At 30.7% G+C, this 14467-nt stretch overlaps 1 protein-coding gene across 1 annotated transcript; it reads right to left on the bottom strand.

Moving 5' to 3' along the window:
• Nucleotides 1–2286: 2286 nt before the first annotated feature.
• Nucleotides 2287–8900, bottom strand: LOC111708070 (uncharacterized). Its single transcript, XM_023481321.1, has 7 exons — nt 8611–8900; nt 8091–8151; nt 7200–7257; nt 5721–5774; nt 4392–4487; nt 3530–3593; nt 2287–3494 (listed from the first exon to the last, which is right to left on the bottom strand). Exons 1-7 carry the CDS (start codon nt 8751–8753, stop codon nt 3431–3433), a joined length of 540 nt encoding a protein of 179 aa, XP_023337089.1. The 5' UTR covers nt 8754–8900; the 3' UTR covers nt 2287–3430.
• Between the last annotated feature and the right edge of the window lie 5567 nt (nt 8901–14467).

Here is a 14467-nt window from a genome sequence, read left to right as displayed (position 1 = left end):
TGCGTACACCTCTGAAATAATTTTCCTTGCGTTAGTACCTTGGTTCAACCAAACACCAATCCTGCGTCTTTTTATGACACTTTTTATCTATAAATTCATCCAAATTTTAATAAAACTTTTAAAATTAAATAAATCATTAATTTATTTAAAATATTGTAAATGCACATGATTACAGTTCACAGTTATTTGTACAAATAGACATTTAACAAATTATATTATGTTTGTGCAATTCATATTCAAAACAGGAGATATAGGTTTACCTGCACAAAGGATGATACAGGGTGTCCCACGAAACATGATGGTTGGTGAATAGTTTTGAATGTCTTTTTCCATAATTTGTTAAGTCGTTTAGTACCAAAAAGGCAATAATAAGAATATTTTATGGAAGTCATGTATTAGTAAAATTGATTTAAAAGTAAAGTATATTTAAGCAAAAGATTTTTTAATAAAATAAACTGCAAAAAAAAGCCTTTTATAAAACGACATTCATTACTATTTACCAACTGTCATGTTCCATGGGACACCCTGTGGGTAAAACTGTAAATTCACAAAAATATTGATATAACTGAATTTAAGAATTTAATTTTTTTACATTTAGGTACATATTACAAATATACAAATATACAAGGGGGGTTTGTTAAATTTTCACGAGCAATCCTATAAATAGATTGATTAGAGAAACAATTTAGAATTTTAAACTTTTTCATAAAGTTTTGATTGATTAAAATCCTAATTTCCATTGTTTAACCGCATTCAAGATTTTGATTCAATAAACGAATCTATTTTACAAGAATTCTTTTACTTTATCTAATTTTTTAAAAATTTTCAGGAACGTTTCAAATGTCGTCTTAAAAATTCCGATTTTGATCTTTTAAGCCTTCGGAATAACAATTTCACTGTTACATTTTGGCTTACTGCAGTGGGTACAAAGCTGAAGAACATTATTGTACTGTAAATTGTACATATTTATACATAAATATATATAGATATATAACCTTAATGCAAATGGTGAATAATAAAAGTTGAATTTTTTTAGCAAAGTTCATAATTGTTACTAATAAATTATCCTCAAATTTTGGCAGATTTTGGAAAGAACAATATTCAAATTTGATTTTTTAGATAAGGATAAATGAAGAGTTGCCGGTTATTCTCAAAAACATTAAATTTTGTCGTTTATTTACAAAAATGTTTTTAGGTTTTAACGAAACCAGAGACATTTAATTTACAAGATTAGAAATTATTTACAATTTACAGAAATTTACAATAATAAACATTGACATGTAAAGTTTGGTATGTGGTAATCTAAGGGCTGGGCAAAGTTCTGTTATAGGAACGGAGGTTTCGAAAATCAACGAAAAAGTCCGTAAGCGAACGGCAAAAATCGTTAATATTTAAATCAGTGGTTGTTCTTACCTTCAAAATTAACGGCTACCAGAAATTTTATTATTTAACGGTTGGAACTAACCGTTAACGAAATGGCTAGAAAAAGTTAATATATTAATCTATAATGAAACAAGACATTCGTATATAAATATGTTGCCTATAGCCGGCCTAACGGCTGGACCGATTGGGCGGACATTTTTTGTGGTCACTCATGGGTTTCCGGGGGGGCTGTTATAGGCAAAAAAAATATTTTTTTCTTTCTCAAAAATAGCTAGTATAATATAAAAACAGTGTAAACATCCTAAAATCTTATTTTGATATAACACCGAGAATAGGACATATAACAAGAAACAATCCGTAACATAAATATTAATATTTGTAAAAATTTCGGTTTCTCAGAATAAGTTTTTTTCATTTTATTTTTAATTGTTTCGAAGTTTATCTGAAAAATAGGAACAGCATGGGAAATATTTACGAGGTCAAAATTTATGATCTATACAGAGTCAGAGTTGGTTTAGATAGACAGAACTGGTTTAACTACTTCTTCATAATATTTTTACTCAAAATTTAAAAAGGATTCAGTGGTCAGACCATATTGAAGCTTAGAAATTGACAAGACGTAATCCAGCACGTTTTGAGAAGTTCTAATAGCCTCACATTAATTTTAACAATTTGATTTCAATGTACTGCAGTGTACTTCAGAGTGAACATAAAAATACATAAAACACACGAGCAGGGCCTAAAGAGTGATAAATGAAAATATAAATCCATAAAAAATCTTTGTTTTTATTAAAAACTGACAAGTACAGTGATAACCTCAAAACTGTAAAATAGAAAGACGACATTAAAGCAATACTGAAGTGAAATTGATGATGTTACACAAAGCAAATAGCTTTACTCGTTATTTAATCAATCATTAGGTGAAATGGGTCTGTTTACACTGCATAATAATTACTGTGCCTCATGTTCATTGGAATATTTTAAGTCATGACTTCAGTCGACTTCCAATTCTAGAGTTTTTTGGTTCTCACTGTATACTGCAATTTGTGGAAGGAATGTAGATACACAATATGCAGTACAATTCTGTGGAAACACAGTTATAGAGGTGCCTGCTTCCTTGTAAGGTATTCCGATCTTCAAAACTCAGGTTTCCAATTAATACTCTGTCTTAAAGTTTAGGCCAATTAATTGACGATACATAAAAAAATAAACCAAAAACAAGTTTTGTAAAGGTCATTTAGGTTTTCTGAAACTTTTTTTATAGAAATAAAGTCCTAAATTTTGGCACTATAAAAGACCTGTGGAAATAGGTGTTTTTTTCTGGCTCCAGTATGATTTTATACAAAAAAGTCCCCAGAAAAAAGTTCTCGTATAGTGGAAAATGGAACAAAGAATGTTTACAACCATGGCTATATTTAATATACAGATCCATTGAGGAAAAGTCCTTTTTATGTAAACGTCTAAGAATTGACCTCATTTACCAAGACTTCCGACTTTCATGTGATTTATTTCCTGAGACTTTATTGGTAGACCCCATATTATTTTAGGAAAAAAAGTCCCGGAAATCTAAAACTTAGGACTTTATTTCCAGAATCAATCTGTCCTAGGACTTCAGAAAATTGGGACTTTTTAACGAAAGTTATTATTTCCAGGTTATTTTTTTATAGAACCTTATTTCCTGAGACTTTCTTACATAGATTCAGGCCAAAAGAGGTTAATTTTCGCAGATGATGTATTATCGCATTTCAAATGATCCAGTGAGATTTATAAAACATAAGACTAGTCGTTGAATTGTATAAACCAGCGAGGATTTATTGGAGTAAGCGTATAGTTTTAACGTCTAAAATTTTAGTATTTTTCTAGGTTTAAGAACACGACTTAAATTTTTCAGTTTCATGTTTTTTAACTCACACTATTTATAGATATTTAGCGCCCAACCCAAAAGGTTTCAGTCAGTGAAGATGTACATTTTGACTAATTTTTGTATGTTGTCTAGTCACCGAATTCTCATGAGTTTTGATGTTCAGCAGATGTTAGAATTTTATAGTCATACAAAGTCCTTAGAATCTTTCTGAAAATATCTGCCTCTACGAGATCCGCCTCGACACCTCCTATTTATTATTTTTATTATTATTATTTAACTTACTTCTTGTTTTTCCCAACCAGCTTTCTGCACAACTTTGTTTTTGTGAGAAACGTATATATGCATCCTTAAAAGCAAAAGTAAATATTTGAGTCACAACACAACGATCCAGACTAGACATATTTTCTTACATTTATATTTTCATACTTTTTTGTCAGCATATGAATAAAAATGAACGACATCGAATTCGATCAAATGGAAGACAACTAACGTATCTCGCCCTGATTAGTCAAGGATACATTTACTGTGCGTCAACGACTTGTCGGTCACCTTAAAGACATGTATTTTTTTTTAAGCCGAAGCACCCTTCTTCTTTTTGTTAAATGAAAAATACAGATCAATTTTTGCATCAAAAGGTGAATCACAGTAGAGATGGTTATCATCGTTTTTTTGTGAACTAACAAAATGTTTCATGAACGATGGATTAATCAGACTGTTAATGAACAATTTCTAAATCATTAATCTGTATTTACTTGAAAATAAACGATTTTTTCGAACAAACTTTGATAACCAGAAAACTGTATAATATTAAGAGGAAACTAGAGCAAGTGTTACTAATAATGTTACAAAGGAAATAGTTTTACTAGGAACTTATTAGATCGCTTAGTTTTCTGATTCTTATTGTATTTGTTAAAGAAATACGTATTATCTTTACAACTTTCAAAATGCACAATCTTCTGAAGTTAGGTATCAAAAATTTTCAAAAATAAGTAGACCTTAAAAAGTTGTACTTAACTCCGCTACAGCTGGGTTTTATTCGGGTTAAAGATTTAAAATCAGCTAAATGATAATTTCAAATCAAACACAAATCTGAAAATGCCATGTGCTAAGTTAAGCACATGTTTTAAGGGTTTATAAAACTAACCTTTTCGTATTAAGATGAGACAAAGAAGATCTACTATCACAGCAAGTAGGATTATCATTGATATACAGAGGATTAGAAGGTTTATTGACACAGGATCTATAAATATAAGGATTAGGTAGAATTATCATTGATATACAGAGGATTAGAAGGTTTATTGACACAGGATCTATAAATATAAGGATTAGGTAGGATTATCATTGATATACAGAGGATTAGAAGGTTTATTGACAGAATTGACACAGGATCTATAAATATAAGGATTAAGTAGGATTATCATTGATAAACAGAGGATTAGAATGTTTATTGACACAGAATCTATAAATGTAAGGATTAGGAAGGATTATCATTGATATACAGAGGATTAGAAGGTTTATTGACACAGGATCTATGACATAGATTATCAAAGATATACAGGGTGTCCCAATGAACATGGGAATTCAGTGACGAATTCGATATCGTCTTTTTAAATAATTCTTTGATTTATTGTAGTGATACCTACTTAGAAAGCTGCAATCTGTAAGAGTTTCGTCTGTTATGTTTACATTTTGTTTGTTTATGTTTTGACTGCATACGGTTGTACTTAGTAAATCAAGAAAATTGCAGAATACAAACAGAGTAAACTTGTCCGTCTTCTCTGTTCATCTTATGGAGACGTTATAGACACATCTTTACAGTCTTTTACCCTTTTCATAAAATAAACTCTAGCAGACATAATAATGTTATGGCTTTTGAAATTAGGTATTACAGTGCTAATTTATATCAAAGACGATATCGAATTCGTCACTGAATTCCCATGTTTTTGGGACACCCTGTACAGAGGAGTAGAATATTTATTGACACAGGATCTATAAATAAAAGGATTAAGTAGGATTATCATAGATATACAAAGGAATTCAATTTGTTAACACATTGGATCAACCGCGCTACCCACGAAGGAGGAGACTGTGAAGACGACCTGAAGCTTAAAAAATTTGATAATTCCAAGGTTCATTTAAGTTTTCTGACAAGAATCTGCTCGATTTATTGCTCATTTAATGATTAGACAAAGAAAGAAACAAGTTTTCAGTTGCTGGGAATCATAAGTATAAGGAAATAGACAATGTAAATTCTGTACAGTCGTCTCTGAAGTCTCATCCTTTGTGGGTAACCCTGGATACATATAAGGATTCAGTAGGATTATCATGGTTATACAGAAGATTTGAATGCTTTTTGAAACAGAATTTATAAATAGGATAAGTAAGTATTAATTCAAAAGATTTCAAAATCTGGATTTTGAATTTTATCTGAATTAAAATTTAATGTCGTTTTCCGTCTGTTTTGTTTACAAACCTGATGTTTGTGCAACTATATCTACTGATGGTTCAGGCACTGGTTTGCTGGTACCTAAATTATCACATACATACATACAGTGGGATGCAGAAAAATATGGAATTCTTGTCCTTTTCATTTAATCTTGAAATGTCAGCAAGTAATTTAAAACTTAACTATATTTCAAAAAGAGGTTTTTGGACATTTTTTAAAATTGTTATGGTGCAACAATTAAACTTCAATGTCATAAGAAAACGGAAAACTATGACAACATTCTCTTCCAGTTTTCTGGGCCTCACTGTTATGGAAAATCAAAATATGGGTGTATTAGAAGTTAAAAACCTTATATTTATAAAGAATTATTTTTTTTTTAACTGAAACATTCAGCCGAACCTATAACTTGAAAAATCTAAATTAAATATTACCAGAACGGCAAATTAATATTTAAAAAATATTTTCAATTCTACCTGTTTTAAGAGTAGTACAATTGCATATTTAAAAAATGTTTAAACTTATAAATGATTTGCTCTAAAACTCACAATTGGTATTCTGATGCAGAATACCTCATTTTGGAAATTCAGAGAAGAGTACTTTTCGGTGTTAAATGTTTTAATTGTGAAAATAAAAAATACGTTTACGAAACAAGCCATCATGGAACAAAGACGATATAGAAGTTGTCATTTGATTCTCATGTTTATTAGCTCCATTAGCGGTATTTTCAGAATGGTGGCAGCTACAGTGAAACCCTTAATAACGAATACATCGAAAGAATTCATCAAATGTCGTATTCTTCACTTTCTGATAATGGAATGTTGCAGAAATTTAGTTTTTTTAATTAAATGATAATATGGAACTCTTTAAAACTGTTCCCGCATATTCATGGCTATTTATTTATTTTAGCAAATACTGAAATTTACGTAATATAGTATAAAACTCACTAAAAAATTGTCAAGACGACATTTGATAAATTCTTCCGATGTATTCGTTATTAAGGGTTTCACTCTATGCAGGACAAAATAGTTTTCAGAGTAAAAACACAAACAATTTCTAGTTTTAGTTTTAATCTGTGAATGATTTATAGAAGAATGGTATGAATTTTAAAATAATGCATTTTGGTTGTAGCTGGGGCAATGCATTTAGACTAAAGCTTTTTCGCGACATGCCTTTATTTTTCAGAAAAAAATGTTCAGGAAAGGGGGGGGGAAATATAGTTTAAAGATAAATAAGTGAAAATTTTACCTTTCTTAACTTAAATGGATAAATTTCACATTGCATTTTTTTCAATCTTAAAATTGATTGTGTAGAAAAAGCCTTTATCTAATTTTAAAGAAAAAAAACATTGATAAAATTCTGGACCCTTTTCAGTTCAAACGATATAAAACCAATTAAAATCAATAAAAAATTTGATCAACATTTGGAGCTTAGCCATGTTATAATAATTGTTCATGGCATTCTCAGAATTAAAAGTGTTCCTAAAAAAATACGTTCTCTGAAACTTACCATTACCCAGCACGAATATTACTTCCTCTCTATCAGATATCCCTAAACCATTTTCGACCTAGAAAAAAAATTTTTTGATAAAAATATCTTTACGAAAGCTTTAACCCTAAACAGGCTGGGGGGGGCGGTAAGCTGAAAACGTTATTGATGAAAAATTAGATTTCATTTGTTGAAAAAGTGCGATTTAGTGAGCAAATTGTAAATTTCTTCTTAATTTCTTATTCTGAACTGCGTAGAGTCTAGGCTAGATCTCAACCGCTGGTTCAACCGCTCCCGCTGAGTTTTTTTCTCCAAAGTATATATCATTCCAGCTTTTTTATGTATCACTTTAATTCTTTAATTTCTATTTCGTTGAAAATATGAATTCTCAAATCTAACAACTTTTCAGAACTAAACACTCTACTCATTTTTGCAGTTTTTTGCCATAGACCTTGGACATTATTAATAATTTAGAGAAGTTTCCATATTTAGCAGCAATCATCAAAAGTCTACAACATCAGGTTATCAGGTTGCAAATACATAAGGTTTAGAAAATTAGAGTTTCTATGCATGAATATAGCTAAAGATAAAGATTTTATAATGATGGACTTCAAATTTAGATAAATCTTAAAAAAAAACTCAAAAGTTTTCGGCTCACAGCTTAACAGGGATATGTGCAATTTACAATAACAAAATAAAATTGTTGTGTTAAAAGTCAAAGTTTTTAAAGTGAATGTAAACTTTCTGAATTTGTTTTTTAGTAAAGATAAATGATATCCTTGAAATAGTTGGGCGCTAATTTATGTATAATATCCTTCAGTGGCAAAAAAACGGAAAAATCTTTAAATCCGACATTTAAAAAATTCGACCAAATGTCTTCTTATTTCAGAGTTTGACTGTATATATATTTACCTGAATACTAACATATAGATGAGTAAAGTCTGGTTCATAATCTACAGTGTAACTAGTCAAACTAAACCAATTCAAACTGATCTTATAAAATATAGGCAAGTAAAGGGCCGGAAAAATGTTTACTTTAGTTCTATGTTACGAAAAAAGTACAGATATTTTCAAAGTACTAATATCAGGATGCAAAAAATATTTATTTGATTCATGTTCAGAATAATTTATTCTTTTCCTCCTGGAAACCACAGATTCCCATTTAATACCTTTTAGAACCTGCAGGGCAGTAAAATTATTTTCAAACATTTTGAAGAATGAATAAATGTGGAAAAGTTCGAGAAAGGGATAAATAAAGTTACATTTATCATGGTTTCTTCGAAAAGCTTAGATTCCTGAAAAAATGGAAATTTTCTTGAACAGAAAAGTGTTAAAGGTGAAAATGGCCTGATTTTTTCAAAAAGATAATAAAAATGAAAAAGAAAAAAAAACAAAAAATGGGTAACTCATTTTTTCAATCAGTTTTAATTGCCTTGATGAGAAAAGGCTGAGTTCCTCATTTGTCTCTTTGTCTGGACTTTTCAGAGGATTCAGGTCACTTATAGTAAAATCATTCTTTTCCGGTGTATCATCTATAGTCTTCCTTTCTCTGTTGTTGTTGCTGTTTTCATTCATGTAGAATGTTTCTTGGTTGAAATCAATAATATTGTTGGTTTCACTCTCCAGATCAATGTTGTTCTTATGGTTGTTTCTATTTTCACCATTATTGTTGTTGTTGTTGTTGTTGCTGTTGTTGTTGTGGTTGTTGTTGTTTTTATTTGTGTTGTTGTTGTTGTTGTTGTTGTTGCTGTTTTTATTGTTGTTGTTGTTGTTGTTGTTGTTGTTGTTGTTGTTGTTGTTGTTGTTGTTGTTGTTGTTGTTGTTGTTGTTGTTGTTGTTGTAATTGTTGTTGATGCTGTCACGAGAAAGAATAACAGTTGTAATGTTTTGTTCTCTAACCCATCTTCCATTGTCCAGGGCAACCTAGTAATAAATTCAAGGACTGTAGGGCAACCTAGTAATAAATTAAATGGACTGTAGGGCAACCTAGTAATAAATTAAAGGGACTGTAGGGCAACCTGGTAATAAATTAAAGGGACTGTAGGGCAACCTAGTAATAAATTAAAGGGACTGTAGGGCAACCTGGTAATAAATTAAGGTACTGTAGGGCAACCTAGTAATAAATAAAAGGGACTGTTGGCGTATTTTAAAGTGACCCTCCAGTTATAGATTCACAACGATACATACATCTTTAACTGATCAATCGATGGGGAAGATATCGTCGTTTTTTAATCTTAAAATGTGCTGAATTCTGTAAATTACGTTCTTTATCTCTGCTGCATATAATATCTGCAAGACAATTTCATAGAGAAATCATGATTGTAAATATGTAAATGAGTAAATGAGTAAATGAGTAAATGAGTAAATGAGTAAATGAGTAAATGAGTAAATGAGTACGAGGATATTTTAACATTTTTTGCAGAAAAAGGTTTAAATGGTTCCGAAGTGAATCTTCAAATAGAATGCCAGTTAAAATTATGTGGACAGCCCTTTCAAATATCTTTAATCATTGCTCCCGGGTTTTCATATTTTGAGAAAGAAAAGAAAGTTCAACAGAATTTAACCATGCATGAATTAGATAGAAGTAAACACTCTTTTATTAACATCAGCTAATCCATGGATCAAGCAGTAATCCATTTTTTAGTCGTTCAAAGTATTAAATTAATTAACCTTGAATAGCCGGAAGCTAATCTTAAAGGATCAAGCTCTAATCCCTTTGATTTAAAAGTTACCAATGAGGGTATGGAGATCAAGCGATGAAGATTAAAGCCATTCACTCAAAAGTTCTGACCTGAGGTAAGATCAAGCTATAAGGAAGTATTTACCGGGTAATGCTGAATAATAATGTTGGTTAGCTCAGAGCCTCTCATGTCCCCAACATCCCAGTGCAGATTAATCACCAAATCATCTTAAAAAATATAAATAATTAATTTATTCTACTTTTCCATAAATCAAGGATGGGATTTTTCAACAATAAAAACAGTAAAAATATCGCAGAATTGTTTTCTCTAATGAACCAAGCTTTGGACAATTTTTTCTTTAACTTTTAATAAGACTTCCAACATTTTAAAACAGTATTCTATTCAAGGATATAATGCAAAGAAAGTTATTTCAGAAGTGTACCCATCTTGTGTACTGCAGTGTACTGTCTCTGGGCGGTAATGAAAACACAAGACGGGTGTCACAGCCTGACATGGGATTCATCTTTCGCATAAAAATCAATGAAATATTCTAGTCATAGGAAACTAATTATCAAAATTATCAAATTTAATGCTTTTAACTTCCTCGGATACTAAACGAACGCTGATATTCTTGTTTACAAATTCCGCCCAGAGAGAACTGGTTTCATTGTGTACGCAGAGTATACACGACCGCAATTAACTTTCCTTGCATTACATTATTGATTCTATTAAAGTTTGCTATTATTTATCTAATTATTATTATTAAACAATTGAAAAAGAAACATCATTTAAAACGTTCTTTTTAAAACAGAATTTGTTGTTGTGCATCTTGGGAATTGATCTTCAATCAACATATTATGCAGATATACGGGGCACGGATTAATCTTCTTCGATATACCGTGGTTGTTATACCCTGCAGCAATTACTTGTATAGTGAATATCATATCATTCTAAAAATTCCGTAATCTGAGCCGGTACAACATGTACTGTACTTGCATTTACTCGTACTGTCCAGACTGGTCTGCCAGGTACTGACTCGACCCAGCACGTTTTATGCAACAAATGTTTCAAAATTTAAGCCGGCGCTCAATTGAAACCGGTTTTTGGCGGATTTGAGACACACCTCAAATTCATCAAATTCGGACTCTTCTGATTCTGATCTTTAAAAACTGACTAAGATATTTGATTTAATTATATCTCTGTTAACTTTAAACAAAAATAGGCAGACCTCCTTTTGAAATAACAGGAAAAAGAATATTTTATGAAAGACGACAGATAATTCTTGACTTATAATTTGAAGTTAGCATTTTTAGTACACACCCTGTATTGTATTTTTGTTAAATATTATTTATAACCCTGTTATTAAAGAATTGAGGGTATATATATTCTGTAATCTAAGTTCATGCTCCGGAAGGTTTAATTCACCCAACCTAATTAAGATATGTCCAATAATAGTAATTACAGTTTATTCTACTTGACAGTTTATAGACAATATAATAGGGTACAGGGGTGAAGAGTAAAATAGTTCTGGGGGTTAGAGCACGTGGGGGGCGATTTTTTTGGTAAGGGGGGAGGGGTGAAACCTTAAAAAATTAAAGAAATATGATTATTTAGAAAAGCTACATGTACAAGGGTGTCATTAGGCAGTACAGAGGAGAGGGGTGGTAATTGAGGTTTCCGCTGTGAGGTTAGAATCAGATATATTTTAAGTTTAATAATTTTAATAGTAATAGTGTCAAGTTCATAATTACAAATCTGGTAATCAACCAAATTCATTTACCTTTTTTTCTAAATTGGCTAAATTGTTTTTGACGGAACCCATATAAGTACACCGGGTTGACATATAAAATTAAAAACAATTAAATTAATTAAATAAAATTAAAAACAATTAAAAACAATTATTGAAAGAACATCCAAACAGAAATTAAGCAAAAGAAACAAGGTGTGTGTAATTTTTCACTTAGTATATCTATTACCGATAAAACCAGTTTCTAAGCAGTCCTAATACATCCCCCCCCCATTTACTTCCACGCTCATTGGTAAAACCCAAGGTTATAATGCTAGGAAAATTATTTTAGTGGTGTAAGCATCTTTTGTACTGCAGTTTACTGTATCTGGACGGTAATGTAAACACAAGACGGATGTCGAAGCCTGACATGGGATCCATCTTTAACATAAAAAATCAATGAAATATTCTGGTCATTGGAAACTATTTTGAGAATTATCAAAATTATCAAAATTTAATGTTTTTAACCTCCTCGGACACTAAATGAACACTGCTGCATCTTGTTTACCAATTCCGCCCACTGCCCAGAGAGAACTGGTTTCAAGAATAGACTAATAAATTTTATGCGTTTTCCTAAAACCAGTACAACTTAACCTAGCCATTGAGAGCTTATGAACATTCTGTGTATATCTAGTCTGCAGTGCTCCTAACCTAGTGTTAAGGACTCTGTTTGATCCGTTTAATCAAACATTCAAAAGTTTATGGCTTTTAGGTGACTCCACAAAAATCTGCGAAGTTTGTAACAATTTAAAAGTCTATTCTCTCAAGTGGCATTGCAGACGCAAAATAGTTTGGTAATGATTAACATTACAGAGTTAAGATGTCAACATTTAGCTTAATGTAAAAAAGCCCAGAATGTAGAAAATTTCTTGCATTTTATTTGGATACTCTTGAGAACCAAAAATCCCTGAAAAACTGAAGAAAAAAGTTTGTCCACCCTTGTTTGCGCATTGATTCCATTATTCATCTCTAATTGAATGATAAGATCGATATATTATAGATAGATGGTATTGGTTCTGATCTTCATCAAACACGTGATAGACCATATGTTTACCTGAATTATTGTTGGTTATCCTATGTAGAGCTGGAGTTGCAGTCTCCAGCATCCATTTCTCTCTAAATGAATGTAATATCACAGCAACGTCTTGTATATGCTCTGCAAACTTCATACCGGCCCATGAAGCAAAAACTAGTATATATTTTGCATTTGGGTTTTATAGTGAAGAGAGTTAAATTGTCTCTCTTTCATAAAAAAAAGCATTTTTTGAAAAATAATGATCGATTCATATTTTGCATGACTGTTTGTTTTGAAAGTTGCATGTGTCCAATAAACGGCAATCCGGCTGAAAAATATGTTAATGTTTAAATATTTTGGAAAACATCAATTTTAAGAACAACAAATATGTTAATTTTACTATGTCAGCTTGAAAATCAACAGTTTAAAGCTATAATTGTTACTATAAAAGCCTTAAACATTTATAAAGTTGAATTGAATTGATTTCTAATTTGTACTGATGCACTTTGTTCTTAAAAGTTTCTCAAATTCTTATTAAAAAAAATTATTTCGAGATTAAAAGAAAATGTTAAACCACTCTTTAACACAAAACTATAATTGGCTGATAAAATAAAACAAATTACAAGAAGTGTAAACAGGGTAACCCAGAAACATGAGACAATTCAGAGACGATTGTACGGAATAAAAGATAAATTAAAGGCAAAATTTTATATAACCTAGAGATTGTCATTTCATAAGAGTTTCAAATGTTATCTTTACAGTCTCATGTTTTGTTAAAACCTCTGTACTCAATAGTGCAGCTGCAGCACCAAAACATAAATTTGAAAAAGTGTGTAAATAGAACGAAATCATCTCATAAAAGTCTCATTCTTGTTACTTTAATAAAGTAGAAAATATTATAAAATATTATCTACATTCATGATTATATATATACTGAGTGAGAATATAAGTTTGAAGCAACAACAGATATAATTCTTGTATAATCTCTTCTAAACCCAGGTACTAAACATAGAGAATAGAATATAATTAGAAGGGAATTTACTAGAAAAAAAGTATAAAACGGCCATTTTGTTGTACTGTTTCCATGCTGCAGGTGTACTTCACATATTTATGCTATATAACCTTTTGGGTCCTGGAATATTATTTTATAGAAAATCTAAAATTAATATTAAAAGAAAACCAGATTATGAAATAGGCTGGTTTCATAATTGACCAATGTATCATTTACTCTCAGACACATTACTGATGCACTCGGGATTCAATGATAAACCATTGGGCTACACCCTCGGGTATATCATTGAATCCCACGGTGGTTTAAATTTCCATTGATTCTAATTTGTCTGGCAGTAAATGAAATTCCTTTTTAAAGAGGAGATTCAATGCATGATAAACCCGAGGGCTTGCGGATTTTGCGGATTTTTTTGCCTTTGTAGATTTTCAAAGTATCTTTCAATGAAAATATCCCGGCGGGATTAAATGAAAATAGTTGCATACCAAAAAACTTGCTTTTTATAAAGGAATGATCATTTCATAGAGACTCTATTCCTTTCACTTTACAAACGATGATTTTCCGTTATAACTATAAATCAAATGATGTTTTTTATTCACCAAATTCATTATAAAGTTTATTTAACAGCTTTAAAAAATTCGAAATTGAAAAGGATAGTCTAGGGAACATACTGTATTAATGTACTCTACTGCATATAATTTGTGAACATTTACATGATTTGTACACTTTGAACTCCCTTTCAGGCTGAAAGGGACTGAAAAAATTCATACCGAGAGATTCTTTTAATTCCTCTCTATA

Source organism: Eurytemora carolleeae, unplaced genomic scaffold (assembly GCF_000591075.1).
Source record: "Eurytemora carolleeae unplaced genomic scaffold, Eaff_2.0 scaffold5, whole genome shotgun sequence".
Classification (NCBI taxonomy): Eukaryota; Metazoa; Arthropoda; class Copepoda; order Calanoida; family Temoridae; genus Eurytemora; species Eurytemora carolleeae.
This window is presented reverse-complemented; position numbering and strand designations above follow the sequence as displayed.

What these genes read in the sequence shown, in the direction of transcription:
- LOC111708070 (XM_023481321.1), bottom strand. Translation starts at nt 8,753, where the DNA reads ATGAATGAAAACAGCAACAACAACAGAGAAAGGAAGACTATAGATGAT. An exon ending in CTCAGCCTTTTCTCATCAAG is followed by an intron (nt 8,152 to 8,610) that starts GCAATTAAAACT and finishes GAATTGGTTTAG; the next exon opens with TTTGACTAGTTACACTGTAG. An exon ending in CTGGTTGGGAAAAACAAGAA is followed by an intron (nt 3,495 to 3,529) that starts GTAAGTTAAATA and finishes AATAATAAATAG; the next exon opens with GAGGTGTCGAGGCGGATCTC.